The 17,226-nt window shown below is 43.1% G+C and overlaps 2 protein-coding genes across 4 annotated transcripts in view; one reads left to right on the top strand and one right to left on the bottom strand.

Moving 5' to 3' along the window:
* The window catches only part of MOB3B (MOB kinase activator 3B), a 278,921-nt gene extending 267,352 nt beyond the window's left edge, over positions 1–11,569 (bottom strand). Inside the window, exon 1 of one of the 3 annotated variants that reach the window (XM_058301953.2) lies at positions 11,213–11,319. The gene's annotated coding sequence lies outside the window, so the exon portion shown is untranslated. Of the gene's footprint in view, positions 1–10,556; positions 10,843–11,212 lie in introns of those variants that run through there. The other 2 variants (XM_058301955.1, XM_058301956.2) reach the window with 2 other exon arrangements.
* IFNK (interferon kappa) lies at positions 6,003–6,620 on the top strand. Its single transcript, XM_004482006.1, has one exon. The coding sequence runs from the start codon at positions 6,003–6,005 to the stop codon at positions 6,618–6,620; it is 618 nt and encodes a 205-aa protein (XP_004482063.1).
* Positions 11,570–17,226: the final 5,657 nt, after the last annotated feature.

Raw genomic sequence — 17,226 nt, forward strand, 5'->3', positions numbered from 1 at the left:
GAAAGCAAGCTGGCCTGCATGGCAAGCTGCCCCACATGGAGTGCTGGCCCATGCAGGAGTGCCACCCCATATAGGAATGTTGCCCCGCACAGGAGAGCCAGCCGACGTGGAGAAGCTGGCACACCAAGATGACACAACAAGAGACACAGAGGAGAGACAATGAGAAGTAGCAGAACAGGGAGCTGAGATTGGGCAAGAGAAAGATTGCCTCTCTCTTACCCAGAAGGTCCCAGGAGGGGTTCCTGAGCCACCTAATGAGAATATAAGCAGACACAGGAGAACACACAGCAAATGGACACAAAGAGCAGACAATGGGGGTGTGGGGGGATAAATAAATAAATCTCTGAAAAAAAAAATCTTAAAAAAAAAAAAATATATATATATATACATATATAAGTACCCTCACTTCCATCCCTATCCTATGGAAGTCTCCCTGAATCTCTGTGGGTCCAGCTAGGCATTCGGAGAGCAGCAAACAAACCAGTTGTTGCACCTGCCCTCACAGAACTCAGTGTTTAAAGGGGAGACAGATATCAAAGAAGGGCACATACCAAACTGATAACTGCATTTACTACAGGGAAGGAGAGTGGGATAAGGTAAGACGGAGTTGTCAAGCAAATCTTTCACTTTATCTGAAATATTCAGATATTGATGGTGTGGACATATCCATGAAATACTTGTGCAATTATGTTAAATTTCTACAATAAATCCATCATTAGAAGAAGAATGACCAAGAAGGAACCAGAGGACCATGGAAGAGGTTGGACCCCGATGCAGGATTTAGTTAAATGAGTGAAACGCCAAGTTGATGGAGCACATAGGGTTGGTACAGGACTAAAATAACTGCACACAACTTTGCATGACTGTTGTCCACATGACCTGGAGGAAGTACTGCTAGGCATGGATGCAAGGCTTCCCATCCCTGGCTTCTCTGCTGGGCTCAAAAATCAAAATTGCCATCACATTCTGACTCCACAAATGGAATGACTTACGTTCATGTACTGAGTAAACATGGATGATCAACATGTTACTCTTACCCCAGTTGGAAACTTGCCTTCTCAAGGAGAGCAATAAATCTTAGCAGCAGATGCTGAATGACCCTCAGCTGAATCACAACCTATTTTGTCTAGACTGAAATGGCTCATCTCCATTTTGTCAAACAAATTGTGTCTTGTCCGTTACTGTTAACTTTATATTCCACATGGACTTCACACAGTTCTGTGGACAACAGGGAAGTCCCCACTACATTGCTTTCCCTCTGAGGAAAGCCTGACCACATATAAACGAGCCCAACACATGCTAAGGAAATCAGTGGATATAATGGAAACAACATGGAAGCCATATCAATGTATATCCCACTCACAAGTGACTGGGCAGTTGTGACAGACAAATGTAAAGATACAAGGGCTTCCTTGCACTGTCATTGTTTCCAAGTTTCCAACTAAACACTGAGATACATTCTGACAGCAAGGCTTTTAAAAGAACAGAGGCATAGCCAATGACTGATCATTCAATAATGTTTCTAATTAGAGGAATTATGTGTGAATGAACACATGAGCATGTGTACTATTTTTGTTTCAGAGTGTATCCTCTTCAGGGTATACACAAGTAAAGCAAGCACAGAGAAACGAAACTGAATGCAACGAAATACAACTGAAGGCTGTAAAAGGTGGAGAGGTAGCAGAAGGAAGGCTTTCTGCAGAGAGCATTATGTCTGAGCTCTGTTCTGAGAGGCCAGTGGGAGCGTGCATGGTGGACAGAGTTGCCAGATAAAATATAGGACTCCTAGTGAAATTTGAATTTCAAATAAACAATGAACACTTTTCTAGGGTAAGTATGTCCCAAATATTGCTTGGGCATTTTGTATTTTTATTTGCTAAATCTAGCAACCTTAATAGTGGAAGAGGGCCAAGAAGACATGCCAACCATGTTTCTTTCTACCTTTGCAATGATTATTGCCAACATCAATTAAAATTTACAACAAATGGAGAATGAGGTAGATGTTATAGGAAAGCCCTAAGGATTACTCCTGCTACCAAAACCACTCAGACCATGCCTGCTTTTTTCACCATGGACTCCTTGAGATCAGGAAATATACCCTATTCCTTTTTCTTTAGGACCTAGCCCAGGGATTGGCACCTGGTAGAACCTAAAAACAAAATTTTAATAAATGAGGATATGACCTGGAATGACAGAGGGAGGAAATTGAAGAAGGAGGTAGTTAAAATGACAAAACTGGGCATGGCAGAAAATTCAGGGAACTTCAAGGTGGGTGACAAACAACAGATCTACAGCTCCTTCTAGGGCCTATGAGCAGAGACTCTCAGCATAGCAATGCACTGAACAATCTCTTAGCTCAGGTTGGTGCAGTAAACTGCCTCCAACAAGTGCAAGACATGCCAGGCACCCTGAGGAAGGAGAGCACAAAACTGGGAGATCAAAACTTACAGTTATCTCTAAACGAAAGCCATAATTAAGGGAGATAAGCATAGTAAAGCCCAAAAGAGGAGCAACCATTTCTAACTGGGATGGTTCAAGAAGTTTTAGATAGCACAAGTTATTTAAAGTACGTAAGAGGAAGGGTTGGTCCTCAGAGGTGTTGTACATTTTGGTTTCTAGTAGCTGAGCCTGGCTGGAGGGGAGGGAGAGAAGTACTGATACACACATACATATACAAAAAAAATGAAACTTACAGAAAAGTTGCAAGGATAATACATTGAACTCCCGTATACACTGTCGTTCATATTAACTGAATTGGAACTGAGTCTTAGGGAAAATTCACATTTCCTTTTGAAATACCCTAGAGTGGAAATGTTTAAGTAAAACAAGTATTATAACTATTCTTTTCAAATCTCTCTTCCTTTAAAAATAGCTTTGCCTTAATTAATAAGAAATACTTGCTGACTACAGAAAATTTAGAAAATCTAGATAAATAAAAAATAAAAATCACCCATTATTTTTCCAGTCTGAGAAAATGACAATATTTTAGCATATATAGTACTAGTTTTTCTGTACATGTATGTATATATCTATATTTAATAAAATGGTGTCAGATTTTACATACTACTATGCTACTTTATTTTTAATCTACAAAGTATACTAACCCAAGTAATGAAATATACTCCCATAACATTTTTGGGGGTGGGGGGTGGGAAGCGGATTTGGCTCAACTAATAGAGTGTCCTTCTACCACACTGGAGGTCCAGGGTTCAAACCCAGGGCCATGTGACCCATGTGGTGAGCTGGTCCATGCACAGTGCTGATGTGCGCAAGGAGTGCCCTGCCACACAGGGGTGTCCCCCCCGTAAGGGAGCCCCATGTGCAAGGAGCGCACCCCATAAGGAGAGCCGCCCAGCACGACAAAAGCGCAGCCTGCCCGGGAGTGGTGCCACACACATGGAGAGCTGACGCAGCAAGATGACGCAACAAAAAGAGACACAGATTCCTGATGCCGCTGACAAGAATACAAGCGGACACAGAAGAACACACAGCAAATGGACACAGAGAGCAGACAACTGGGGGTGGGGCGGGGAGAGAAATTAATTTTTAAAAAATCTTTAAAAAAAAAAAACCAAACTTTTTTTTTTGAGGTACCAGGTTTGAACCCAGGGACCTTGTAAGTGGGAAGCCGGTGCACAACCACTGAGCCACATCAGCTCCCCTGAGTTGATTTTTTGTTTGTTTGCTTGTTGCTTATTTTTTTGTTTTTAGGAAGCACAGGGAACCAAACCCAGGACCTCCCATGTGGATGGCAGGCACTCAACTGCCTGAGCCACATCCACTCCCCACAACATTATTTTTAATGCTTGCACAGCAGGTTTCTACTGATAACTTACTTAACCAAACCCCTACTGATGAACATTTAAATTGTTCACAGTTTTCTACTGTTATAAACTTATTGACAACTAAGTCTTTAAGTACAACCACCATTATTTATTGGGGATATATTTCTAGAGGCAGAATTTCTGAATCAGAAATCATGTACATTTTCAAGGCATTTGATGAATATGGCCATTTTGCTCTCTACAAAAGTTGTGTCAATTTAAATCCTATTCAAGTATATGAAAAGGCCCATTTTCCTTACTATCTTTCAAATTTGGTCACCCCAAGAATCTGTCTGTAAAATTAAATTTTACATAGAAAGAGTATATAGTGTAATATGTGTAATAAATTTCTTCATAGCGAACCAGTCCAAAAAGCCAAAATTTTTAGGAACCTCACTGTACACAATCAGCTTTGGTGCAGTCAACTGATTTAGACAAGAATTTCTTATGCCAAATTTCCAATCAAAGTCTGCCATATTTGTGGCACATGGTTACTTATCATTCTAAAATGGCTTTATTGAAAATTAATGTATTTCTTTTTCTTTTAAATGATAAAATAAGCTAGTTATATTTAATGATATCACTTTTTACTTCTTTATCACATTCCTAGAGAAAGGAATCCATTTGCCTGGAACATAAGCAGGGGAAGGTTATTTGGGCAAAGTGAAAGCCATCAATGTTGAATAGCCATCATTAGCACAGTAGCATTGTTTCAAATGTGAATTAGGGAAGCTGATGTGGCTGGAGCAATTGGGCTTCCATTTACCATATAAGATGTCCCGTCCCAGGTTTGTTTCCTGGGGCCTCCTGGTGAAGGTGAGCTGACCTGAACAGTGAGCTGGTGCAACAAAAGAGACAAAGAGGAGAGACAATGAGACACACAACAAACGAGGGAGCTGAGGTGGCACAAGCAATTGAGTGCCTCTCTCCCATCAGAGGTCCCAGGATCGGTTCCTGGTGCCTCCTAAAGAGAAGATGAGAAGACAAGCAGACACAGAGAGCACACAGCAAAATGGACACAGAGAGCAGACAGCAAGCACAAACAACCGGGGGCGGGGTGGAGAGAAATAAATAAAATAAATCTTTTTTTTAAAAAGTGAATTAGCTTGGCTAAAACTGACTACCTACTCATAAGTGCCTTCAGTGGAAAACAACATTAACACAGGAACAAACAAAAATCTTTACAGAGTCTAGAACCACCGAGCGAGAAGGAAAGATAGCCAAGCACAAGTTTGAAAATACTGTCTAAGCTGTATCAAAAAGAACAGAAATGTATGATACCACAAGAGGGAAGTAAATGAAACAAAATTATTCCCAAATATACAACCCCTGGAGGACTTCTAAGAAAGATATCAGAGGTATGTGAGATGCTAGGTAGGGATAGGAAGATATCAGAGGTATGTGAGATGCTAGGTAGGGATGGGAAGCACTGGTTTGTTCACTTTTAACTAAAAGAAAGGACTGATGGAGAGTATTATCGTTTTCTGATCGTATCAGAAAACAAAAACGGCTTAATCTTCTATTTGATAAATGCCATTATAAATTGACCAAACTCTGTCTTGTTCATCTTTTCTGAGACCCAGAAAAAAAAAATTGAAAACATCCAAATATAGAAGCTTAATTTAACAAGATTGGAAAAACCTAAACTATGTTATTGACCTTGCAATCAAGAAATCATAGTTGTTTGGTTGATGCCTATGATTAAAATCAATGACAAAAACAACAGGGAAAAAAAAAGATCAATGAAGGAGGATGTCTGGCTATAGGGCCAGATGCAAAAAAAAAATACTTTTATGACAGATCACTCTCTCTTAGGTAACAGAATTGGGTGAGTGATGAGTATATAGAGTCACAGCTTCCAGTTTTTTTGGAAATACACAAGTCTTAATATGATGATTCTATCATACTACGATGGATCATCAAGGCATCTAAGGTAACACAATGATAATGCTTTGCTCATTAAAAAAAAAAAAAAGATAACATTTCCAAAGTCGGTATAGTCACCCAAAGTAGAATAAAGCCTCAGAGGCAAAAGAAAGGGGCTGCAACCGTGAGAACCATAAAATGAAAATGAGAAAACTCCTCCCACTGAATTCCAGGTGTATAAAAGGCACACGAAGGAATATGTATATCATGGTTAACCTTAGGTTCCACTGATGTTTTAGCTCAGGAAAATTAATGAACATCAAGCCTAAAATGATTCAAAAATGTCTATGGCCTGCATGCCTTATGGATCTGTTCATCACTGGCATTCTCTCTCTGGACTGTGACTTGTTGAATGTTCACCTGAGTAGAGTAACTTGGCAAAATCTGAGAGTTTTGAGAAGTATGAGCAATTCATTTCCTTTAAAATGTCTAAGAGAAACAGAAGCCTTTGAGTTGCCCCAAGAGATTCTATCAAACACCCAGCCTGTGAGAAGGGACATCAAGGAGGTCTTCTATGAAATGTCCACACAGGCCTTCAACATCTTCAGTCAATACACCTTCAATTCCACTTGGGAAGAAAAACACCTGAAACAAATCCAGATTGGACTTGATAGGCAAATAGAGTACGTGGAACAATGTTTGGAGGATGAGGAGAAAGAAAATGAAGACATGAAGCAAATGGAAGAGGATGAGATGAAGTACTCAAGAGCAAAAGTTCCCCAGCTGAGCAACCTAGAACTGAGAAGATATTTCAACAGGATAAACAAGTTTCTGAAAGATAAGAAACACAGTCACTGTGCCTGGGAGATTGTTCTAGTGGAAATCAGAAGATGTTTCTGCTACTTTCAGAAATTCACAGCACTACTCTAGGGGAAATAAGGTATATTTTAGAATTTAAACTCTGTTCCTCTTCAAAATTTCTTTCTCCTCCTCCTCCTCTAACTTATTTTTAAAGGATTATTGTGTTTGTGCAAATCTGCCTTCAGTTGGACTGGTGGTAGTTTATGAAATGTTTGCTATCTCTGAAGCTTGACTTTGCAAAAGTTGTCATGTTCTCCTCTCTAAAGAGAGTTGATACCAAATATCCCCTGGGTGGAGTCTTGTTAGAAAATCCTGAAAATAGTTTAAAAGAATAAGATTCTTCCTCATCTTCTCCTTCTATTCTCTCTTCCCCTTTCCTTTTGCCATTTTGTATGTGTTTTACTCTATCACATCTCAAGTTCACCAAGCCAACAGTTAGGGGACACAAAATAAAGAATGATGCAAAATATAGTACCTTGATGACTTAACCTGCTTTCTGCCAAGGTTGTTGAGTCTATCCGAGTTCTGCACATTAAAAGAAATTTTATGACCTCTGTAGAGGAAAAACTCTCCCTTTCTCTACCCAGGGGAAAAAGGATTGTTATGTCTGGCCCACTTGCTTCTCAGTTTGGCTTGTTTGGAAAGAGGCAAAGTGAGTAGGATGGTATTTTATTATTTGAGATTGTGATGATAACGGTAAGATTGGACAATTAAATGAGCTGACCATTAAAGCTCTCCTCTAATCTTTGACAGTCTATGACTCTAACGCAGAACCATATTCATCCCTAACGAATATGATTTGATTTCTACATCTAAATGCATGAAAACTGCTGCTGATGCTGCAAAAAAAAAGTGTACTTCCTGCCTTTAGTTGTTTTCATGCACCTGAAAAGAAATATGGAGTCATAATTGCCCCTATTTCAAAAAACTCTCCATCTGTTAAGTGAACTCGTCTTACTGAATAATATGACACTTTAATATCTTATGTTTAAAGTTACTTTGTACACAGGTTACCTAGATTACTGACTTAACATTTCATGTGTGGTCCTTCATCTGTGTTAATTCACCACTTAGTTGAAATGAATTTTCTCTTTCTTTCCCTTATTCCATTTCAGAACCATCTACCTTCCAACAAGAATTAACACAGAAATTATGGCTGTACCCTCCAACAAAAGAGAGTGAAACATACCTGGTTCAACCCTTGGGAGACCTCTCCTGCTATTGCTAACAGCATGCTACTAAACTGTTGAGATTCAAGACCAAGTGCAATGCTCAAGTGATATAATCAAAGAGCCCTTCTTATGGAAAAAACTAAGGAAAATTTCAGTCAGAAAGTTAGAAGAAATATATAAAAGAACAAGTTGTGGATCATGTTATACTGGTTATCAGTAGAAGGATCAGATGATAAAGATAATGTGATCCATTTAATCAACAAAGTTGTTTCAAATGCAAAATGTACTATAAGGTGAAAAGGAGTTGGGACATGCAAGCTGATAAGTAGAAAATATAGACTTGGCATGTTCCACGAACCTCTCTCATAATGCCTTTCCATTGTGTCCATAACAACTACTGGAATCATGTCAGTTATTTCAGTAATTTATGGTTGCAATTTTGCCAAATGTTTCCTAAGTAGGAGAGAAGAGAATTGGCCAAGAAAGCTGAGCACTTTCAGTCAACACAGATTGTTCAGCTGTACAGGTGAGAATGGAAGTCAGGACAGCATGCTTTTATAAAGAACACAAATCAAAAAGAAAAAGTACACCCCTACTGAAAAATAGGTAAGGATGTAAACTGGCAACATCACAAAGGAACTTAAAGACAACATGACAAAAAATGTTTAATCTGACTTGTAATTAAAGAAATGCAAAATAAGACAAGATGACACACTCCCCCCATCTGTTTATCAGAAATGGAAAAGATAACACTAAGTGTGAGTGGGGTGTGGAGAATAGACACTCGTGTATGTTGGGGAGTTTTCTACAGGACAATATGGAAATAGCAAAAATCCTAAAAAGTGCATCAAACAATTGAACTAGCTATCTTACCTGTAGAAACTTATTCTAAGGAAAAAACTAAATCAGATTATTCACTGTAGCCTTGTTCATAATACTTATTAGATTTTCATTTTTCACTTCTCTGTGTTTTCTAATTTTCTACAATGATTTCTGGGAGATTTATTTTTAATTCTAAAATTAAAGAAACTATACAAGGTAGTCATCCACTATAATTACTGCTTTCCACACTGGGATAGATGGGGACAAAGACTGTCCTTTCACTTGGTTAAGGAAACCTTTGGGCACTTCTTGAGCAACCCAGGTCCTTGTTGCTTCTCTACTTCTAAATTTCAAAGGAATCCTTCCTTGGAGATCATTTTCATAATAAAATATTTGTAAAATGCCTTCTGATACTTCAAATAATTTGCTTTTTTTCTTTTGTTGGCCCCACTGGTAATATCCAGAAGTTGCTGGACAAAGTGTCTGTGTGTCCACATTCCTGACTTAGCAGTTGTCATTTGTTCTTTATTAAATGAAAGTTCATAAGTTCTATTAAGCTGGGTTAAACTAGGGAAAACTCCTAGAACTCTGCAGAATCAAGAACACAGCTTCCATTTAAAATGAGCTATATTTGAGTGGGTACAGAGATCACAAATGTTCAGAGGGAAGCTTCCTCCCTCCCCTGGGCGGGGGGAAGAATCAAAAGTTGGAAGATTAAAAGAGTTGTCTAGGGTAACTGAATGTTCTTAAAACAGGGACTGATTGGGCAACCCGCAGCAGAAGTAGGTAATGCGGGGTCAACTGCAAGGCATGGCTAAGTATAGGCTCCAAGAGGAGCCTCTGCTCACTGGCAAGGTTGTTCTCCGGGCATTTCCTGGGGACCCTGCCTTTTCAGTTACTACTTTGCTTTTGCCCTGGTTCTTTAATAAGTAATCCACACCCACCAAGAATGCACACGATGTGTAAACATCTAACTTGTGAGGGAAAGGGGCAAAACAGGGCCACGCATAACTAACAGGCACACCCATAGGGGAATTTAGGTCGGTCCCAAGTCATCTGTCCCTAAATCATCTGAAAGAGAGAGCCCTGCCCTCGCGGTACACGCTGCGTCCTCCGCCGTCTGCTGCCCCACAACGCTCCACGTCTTTCAGGGTCTGATTATCCTACAATGCCAAAAGGAAGGGGAACTGGATTTAAACTTGGAGCCCTACTTAAAGTCAGAACCCCACGTTCATTCCAGAGGGAACCACCCAACCGTTATTCCCAGGCAAAGTCTATAGGCTTCCGAAATTACTGTATTCCCAGCCACTTTATGGGGACTTGCATGTCCTCACGTCCTTGAAAAAGTGCAGACCCCAGAACCTCGGCTTTTTGCCTGCCAGGGATGTTCTTGCCCCCTCCCACCGCCTTGGCAGCAGACCAGCCGCACGCCTTTAACCGGAGATTGCAATCCGCTGGAATCCACCAAAGGACCCCCCAGATTGGGACGGAACCTTGCTTCCACTCTCTGGAAAGCAGCACTCCTCTCAGATCCGCGCACTTTTCTGCGCGCCGGGGATAAGATCTGAAAAATGCGCCCTGGGCCACAGGCAGCTGAGGGGGCGGGGAAGGAACTACTTTCCCTCCACCCGCCCTCAAACCCCAAGGCCCGGGTGGGGCTGCCTCTCTGCAGCCGGGATCTCCAGCCAGGGCTGGCCCCGAGGTTGGCGCGGGGCTGAGGAGGGGAGGGAGGAGCAGAGGGGCTTCCTCCCCTCCTCAAGCCCCGCCAGATGTTGGAAAGGCAAACAATAGGGGAAACGTGGAGAAACAAAAGGCCACAAGCCACGATCTCGGCGGCGCGGTCCCAGAGGGGAAGGCGTAAGAGACGCCGACAAGAAGAGGCGCAAGCGAGGACCCCGAGGAGCTGAGGGTCTCGGGCACTTGTCGGGCGCCAGGGGTCGGTCCTTTACCCTCTTGGGAAGGGTCCAAAGTCGGAAAGAAGCAATCAAAGGAAAGCCGAAGGGTTTTTTACCTTCGTCCCCAGGGTAGAGAACGGGAGGGACTGGGATTCCAGATGTTTGACAGTTGTTGGCCCAAGGGTTCCGCTGGATTTGTACATTCTTTACACACCCAGTCCCTACAGGAAGCATCAACAACCCCGGAGGCGACCTGGCCGACGGCGCGCGGTTCTCTTTCGCGGCCTCGAGCCAAGCCTCTTCCCTTAAAATCAAGTCGTCCAAACATTGACTCAGGGCGCACTTTCGTAAAAGTTTGTCTTCCCGCCACCCAGACTCCAAAACGCACCCTGTAGACATCCGCGATTCGGAATGGGCTCGGGGACAGACTTGCACCCCGAAGGAAAGAAGAAGGATTTTATCTTTTCAAAGCAAGGCCCCGGAGCTCAGGGGTGGGGACTGTACCCGCGTTTCTGCCCCAGAACCCTTCAGGGGCACCAGGAGACGGCCAGAAGCCAAGGTGCAGGCAGGGGTCTGCGGTCGACTGCAGCTCCGGAAGGCTGCTGGCGGCGCGCGGCGGACAGGGGTCTTCCCGTCCCGCCCCTGGTGCACCCGCTTCCAGGTGCGCGCCGCTCCTCTGCCCCTCGACGCCCTCCCCGACACTCCGGAGCGACCCCGGCGAGCAGCTGCACCGCCACCCGCCGCCCCCGGCTCGAACCCGGTCCTCACTCACCGTGGTTTTACCTTCAGCCCCGGGCCCTGTCGGCTCCCTTAGCGGGGCCAGTTGGAGGCGGCGCGAGGGGAAGAGGGCGACCGCGGGGCAGGAGGGGCAACGCTGTAATCCAAGCGGGGGGCTCCCGGGTCGGCGCGCGGTCCCGGCCGGCGGGCTGGCGGGCGGGTGGGCGAGCGCGGGGCTCCTGCTGCAGCGGCCGCGGCTGGAAGAAGCCCCCACAGGCACCCTGCGCGCCGCGCCGCCGGCCCAGGCCGGCCTGACGCGGGCGCGCCGAGACGGAACCCCCTGGCGGCCGTCGGCTGATTCGCAGCTCCGCGGGTTGACAAGTCCGGCGGCTTTAAGGGTCACATTCCCAACGGGAAAAGCTAGGAAAGAGGAAGTTGACCCGGGTTCCAGCCCTGCGGCAAGAACACCGACCCACTGGCCAGTGCGGCGAGAACGATATCGGATTAGAAAGGGTGCGTTCCGGGTCCACGACGATTACTGGCAGGGCAGCTACCGAGATGGAAATTGCCTTCGCCAAGATTTTCTGACTTGAAAAATGCCACGGACTGCCAAAATACACGGACATTCTGGTGTATTTACTAGAACAGGCTGGAAGTAATGGAAAGAACTTGGACTTTGAAGCTCAGCCCGCAGTTTGCCACTTTCTACCCGTGTGATCTTGGTCTATGATCTCTGAACCTTGGTTTTGTAACATGGGGATAGCAATACCTACCTGGCAGGAGTAGTTTAAGAGTAAACTAAATATAGAAAATAAAGTCCCCAGTTCCTAGAAATCATCATTTATAAGCTAACAGAAAAAGAATTGGGTCTCCCACATCTTCTTAGAACCCGTAGATGGCATCTTAATGTGTATTGTTTGAGACTATGGAATGAGGAAGTACTGCATTTACATTTCTCACTACACACTTTAACGAAGTATGGAAATATTTTACGTAGAAATTAGGATAAATGGAGAAAACAATCCTCTCCCAAAAGAGGATTGTGTGACTACTAAATGAGAACCTCTAAAATCACACACATCTTTTCCAACATCAAGTCATCTCTGCAATTGCAAGAGATATTTATTAAATAGTCATTGTCCTATGTGATTATACCAAATACCATTGATTGTACACTTTGGATGGATTTATGCTTTATTAATATGTATCAGCAAAATTGATTTGTTTAAAAAAGTCATTGTCTAATAAAATGTTAGATAAATGGATTAAACGTTTCCACTTAATTTAGGGTCACTTGGGCAATGCAAAGATCTTGAAGATTGTAAATATAAAGCTCAAACGAGCAAAAACTGCCAGATACGATCAGCCCAGCTACTAAGCAATCTAAGCAATGTTGTGTTTTTAATCATTGAGTAAAACAATCTCATTCTCAAACTACTCCAATATTTACACACCCAAACCCCAGTCACTGCATTTAAAAGTCCTTTCCTCCATATCGCAATGACCCCGCTCTTCATCAATCAGAACAATTAGGATGGAAATATCTCTTTGTTACTCCAGACTTCCTTTAATAGCCCTTTTCTCTCACTCACTAGTCCCTACTTGAGAAGAGATTATTGTCTCTCCAGGATTTCTCATTAGATGATCTATTCTGTCCTCCCGAGAAGAGAAAAAAAGTAAGGTTTCTTGTTTCAAAAACTAAAGCAGAACATTGAGATCCAGCCTCTCCCTTTGGAGACTGTGCTTGCCCTCCTGGGTGCAGATGTGCTGATCAGGGGCAGGGCTAAGAGGGCATTCAGTTATATTCAACAAGCATTAACAGAGCTGTCTCTGCCTGTCCTCCAGTTTCAGCTTTGCCTAGAAGGAAAAGAACTTCGTGGTACTCCCATCCCCTTAGTAGCCCTTGCCCAATGGCAAAACTGGTGACTGGGAAACTTCACTCTTTGCTGGATGGGTCAGTGTGGTGAATGGTGCCCCAGCTCTCACCCACTTTGTCATCCTGCTTCTCCACCCGTCTGTGACCAGGTGACCTGGAGCAGGATGGCTCAACTTTCAGAATCTGCCCCAAAGAGGCAACCTTTCTCAATTGCTAGAACTGGGGCATTAAAAGCCTTCCTTGGTCCTCTGGGGCTACATCTTGTTCTCCAATCCAGCTTTTACCCGATCTCCACCAAGGAATTATATAGCAAATTTGTTCAGTCATGAATAGAGCAAGATACAGTTTCCCATGGGCTATTCCTTACGTGACTGCTTCTTTGGAAAAGCAAGCTGAAAGGAAAGAATGGGAAAGTGGGTATCAAAATTCCACCCAAATTGAAGGGCTCCTCCCCTCAAACTTGCTCCCACTTCAGTCTTCCCCCTCTTAGTTAATAGTCATTTCACCTCCCAGTTGCTCAGCCCTAACTGTGAAATTGATTACCTTTCACTTTTCTCCTTTTTTCCTTTCCTACCCCAGCTCTCATCTGTCAGAAAATTTTGTTGGTTTTACCTTCCAAAGATATCCAAAATTAGAGCTCTTTTCCACCACGTCCACAGTTACCAAACTGGTCCAATCCACATACATTGCCTGCCTGGATTACTATAACAGTATAATAGCCTCCTAACTGGTTTTCCTGCTTCCGTTCTTGACGCCCTACTCCCAACCCTCCACCTTCCCCAGACAATGGGTCTTGTTAAATTACACATCACATCGTGTCATTCCACTGCTCAAAATTCTCCTTTGGCTTCCATTCTTACTTAGAATAAAACCAAAATCCTTATAATGAGCAAGAGGGCCCCATACAGACCAGTACCCCTTTATCTCTGCCCTCATCTACTCTTCTCCCCATCACAAATTCCATTCCATCCATGCTGACCTCTTTGGCTCCCAGCATTGCCACGCATGTTCCTACCACAGGGCCTTTATACTTGCGGTGCCCTCTGCCAGCATTACTTCTCTCAGATATTTCATGGCTGACTCTCCCTCACCTCTTTCAGCTCTTTGTTCAAAAGTCACTAGACGTCTCTCCTTCACCCTTATTTAAGATTCCAACTATTCCTACCTGACATTCCCTATGGCCCTTCCTTGCTCCAGTCTTCTCTGTAGAATTTATCACCATCTGGTATGCTGTACATTTTACTTATTTTGTTTATAGCCTGTATTAGTTTTCTATTGCTGTTGTGACAAATTACCATAAATCTAGCTTAAAACAACATGAATTTATTATCTTACAGTTTTGAAGTTTAGAAGTCCAAAACAAGTCTCACTGGGCTAAACTCAAGGTGTTGGCATGGCTACGTTCCTTATGGACGCACTAAGGGAGAATCTACTTCTTTACCTTTTCCAGTTACTAGAGCAGGGGTTCTTAACCTTTTTTGTTACTGGACCCCTTTGCCAGTCAAATAAAAACACAGAGCCCTTACTAAGTCCACAGTATACTGTGTATTATTTAATAAATATATCACACCCACACCAACATGCCCCCACAAGAATGTAGATTTTTTTAAAAATTTCAATTCAAGCTCATGCTCATGGACCCCTTATTAATAACCCCTGTTCTAGAGGCTACCCTAATTCATTGGCTTGTGCTCCCTTTCTCCATCTTGAAAAGCAGCAACTGTGAGATGAGCCCTACATTGCATCACTCTGACCATCTCTTCCATTTTTAAGGGCCCTTGTGGTTATGCTGGACACACCTAGGATTTTCTCTCTATCTTGGAGTCAGCTGATTAGTAACCTTAATTCATCTTTAACCTTACTTCTTCTTTGTCATGTAATGTAACATATTTACAGGTTCCAGACATAGGGAGGTGGACATCTTTGCTTTGCAGGGTCAGATTGCTATATCTGTTCATTGTGTGCTCATCTTCCTTTTAGGAGGCACGGGAACCAAACCTAGGACCTCTCATCTGGGAGGGAGGTGCCTAATTGCTTGAGCCACCTCCACTCCCTGCTTTGTGGTGTCTCTCATTATGTTTCCCACCTTGTATCATCATATTGTTGCATCAGCTTACCAAGCCAGCCCATTGCATCAGCTCACTGTCTTGCTCATCTTCTTTAGGAAGTACCAGAAACCGAACCCAGGACCTCTCATGTGGTAGGTGAGAGCTCAATTGCTTGAATCACATCTGCTTCCCTTAACACTTATTAAGCACCTACAATATGCCAGGCACTTTGTAAGCATTTTGCAATGGGATATCTCATTAATTCTCACAAAAACTTGTAAGGTAAGCACAGTTGAGGAAACAAATTAGAAAGAAAGTTGAAGTATAATAACTTGCCCCCAGTCACAGAGCTAATACATCCTGTGGCCAGGATTTAAAGCCAGCAGGGTGACTCAAGTCCATGGCTGGGATGCTCACACTCCTCTGCCACTATCGTGCAACAGTGGGCAACCCTGGATCTTACCACAAGATTCTACCAGTCTAATAAGGAAGTACAGTACCACAAATAGCCATAAGTCAAAGAAGATAATGGAGGGTAGTGAAGGAGGCATGCAACAAATTTCTGTGGAGCATAGAGACAGGAATGATTAATTCTGGATAGATACAGTTCAGGAGATCTATAGGGAAGAAATGGCATTGGAGCCAGATTCGAAGATGGTGGACATTGTTGAAACTAGGTATAAATTTTGTTTCAGATGGAATAAAGCATGAAAGTAAAGATACAGGAAGTGGAGAAGTGCAAGATGTGCCCTAGGAACCAAGGTTAATCGAATCAGTAGGGGGGCAAGTGTTAGTGATAAGGGCTGGGATCCCAAATGCTAGATAAAAGACAAAAAGAAATGTAATGGCTTTTGTTAAAAGTTACTAATGGGAAAAAATTACCTGAAGGAGCTGCCAAAGCAATGCCAGAAACAATAACTCAAAAGGCAACAAGTAGAAGAGAAAAAAAAATGTTGTTGGATAAAATACCTTCCGAGACTGCTGTTTGCCACATTATCAAAGGGAATACATGTTTCTGATTCCAGAGCACAATCTCATATTTTTTAGACCTATAGGTTTCACAAGACAGATATAATGGCAGTGATAACAACTGGCCTATTCCTGACCTTTGTGCAAGTTTGGTTTTCACCAATTCCATTGCACAGATGAAGTAATGAGGCTGGAGAGATTGTGATTTGCCCAATATGCAGCAACTAGTAAGGCTGGGGTACTGATTCCAGGACTCATGATCATCAGGGTTCTGGGTGTCCTCATAAGTAGAAAAGTCACAAAGGGGCTTTTGTCAGAGGTGAAGTTATCAGCTTTTAAACTGCTTCAGGACGTCCTCTCCAGATAGATCCCTCTGGAATAAATCTGTGGAATTCAGATGGGACACTCACGAAACCCACCTCCAAGCTCTTCTAGGGAAAAGAGAGGAGCTAGGTTTACCTTCAAAACACATTGCAGACTTCTGGGAAGATAGTGGACTAGAAAGACACAAGAATCTCTTCTCTCCCAGAAAAATAGCTAGAGGACAAGCAGAAATGGCCTGGGGGAAAAAATGTTCTAGGGTTTAGGACACCACAGGAAGCCTGGACACTGTCAAGAAGAGAGTGGGGAGAAGGAAAAGAATTGCAACAGCGAAACTATGAGTTAAAAGCTGCAATTGCAAGTGCAGGCATCCTTCCCCACCTCCTTCCCCCACTTTTGAATTCTCAGGCCTCAGGGCTGGTAGCTATGTACAAAGGGGACCCCAGGAATTCACCTCCTCAGGAAAGCGGGGAGAGTGGGACACAGCCTAAGGCTGATTCAGCTTTTTTTTTTTTTTTTTTAGTTTCTTCCCACTCCCTCATTGTTTGCACTTGCTGTGTCTGTTCATTGTGAGCTAGTCTTCCTTTTAGGAGGCACCAGAAACTGAACTCATGTGGGAGGGAGGCGCTGAATGACTTGAGCCACCTCCACTCCCTGCTTTGTTGTGTCTCTCATTATGTTTTCCTCCTGTGTCTCTTGTTGCATCATCTTTTGTGTAGCCTTGTTGCACCAGCCCATCATGACAGCCTGTCACATCAGCTCACTGTCTTACTTATCTTCTTTATGAGGCACCAGGAACTAAACCCAGGACTTCCCATGTGATAGACAGGATCTCAATCGCTTGAGCCATATCTG

This window comes from Dasypus novemcinctus, chromosome 8 (genome assembly GCF_030445035.2).
Source record: "Dasypus novemcinctus isolate mDasNov1 chromosome 8, mDasNov1.1.hap2, whole genome shotgun sequence".
NCBI classification, from domain to species: domain Eukaryota; kingdom Metazoa; phylum Chordata; class Mammalia; order Cingulata; family Dasypodidae; genus Dasypus; species Dasypus novemcinctus.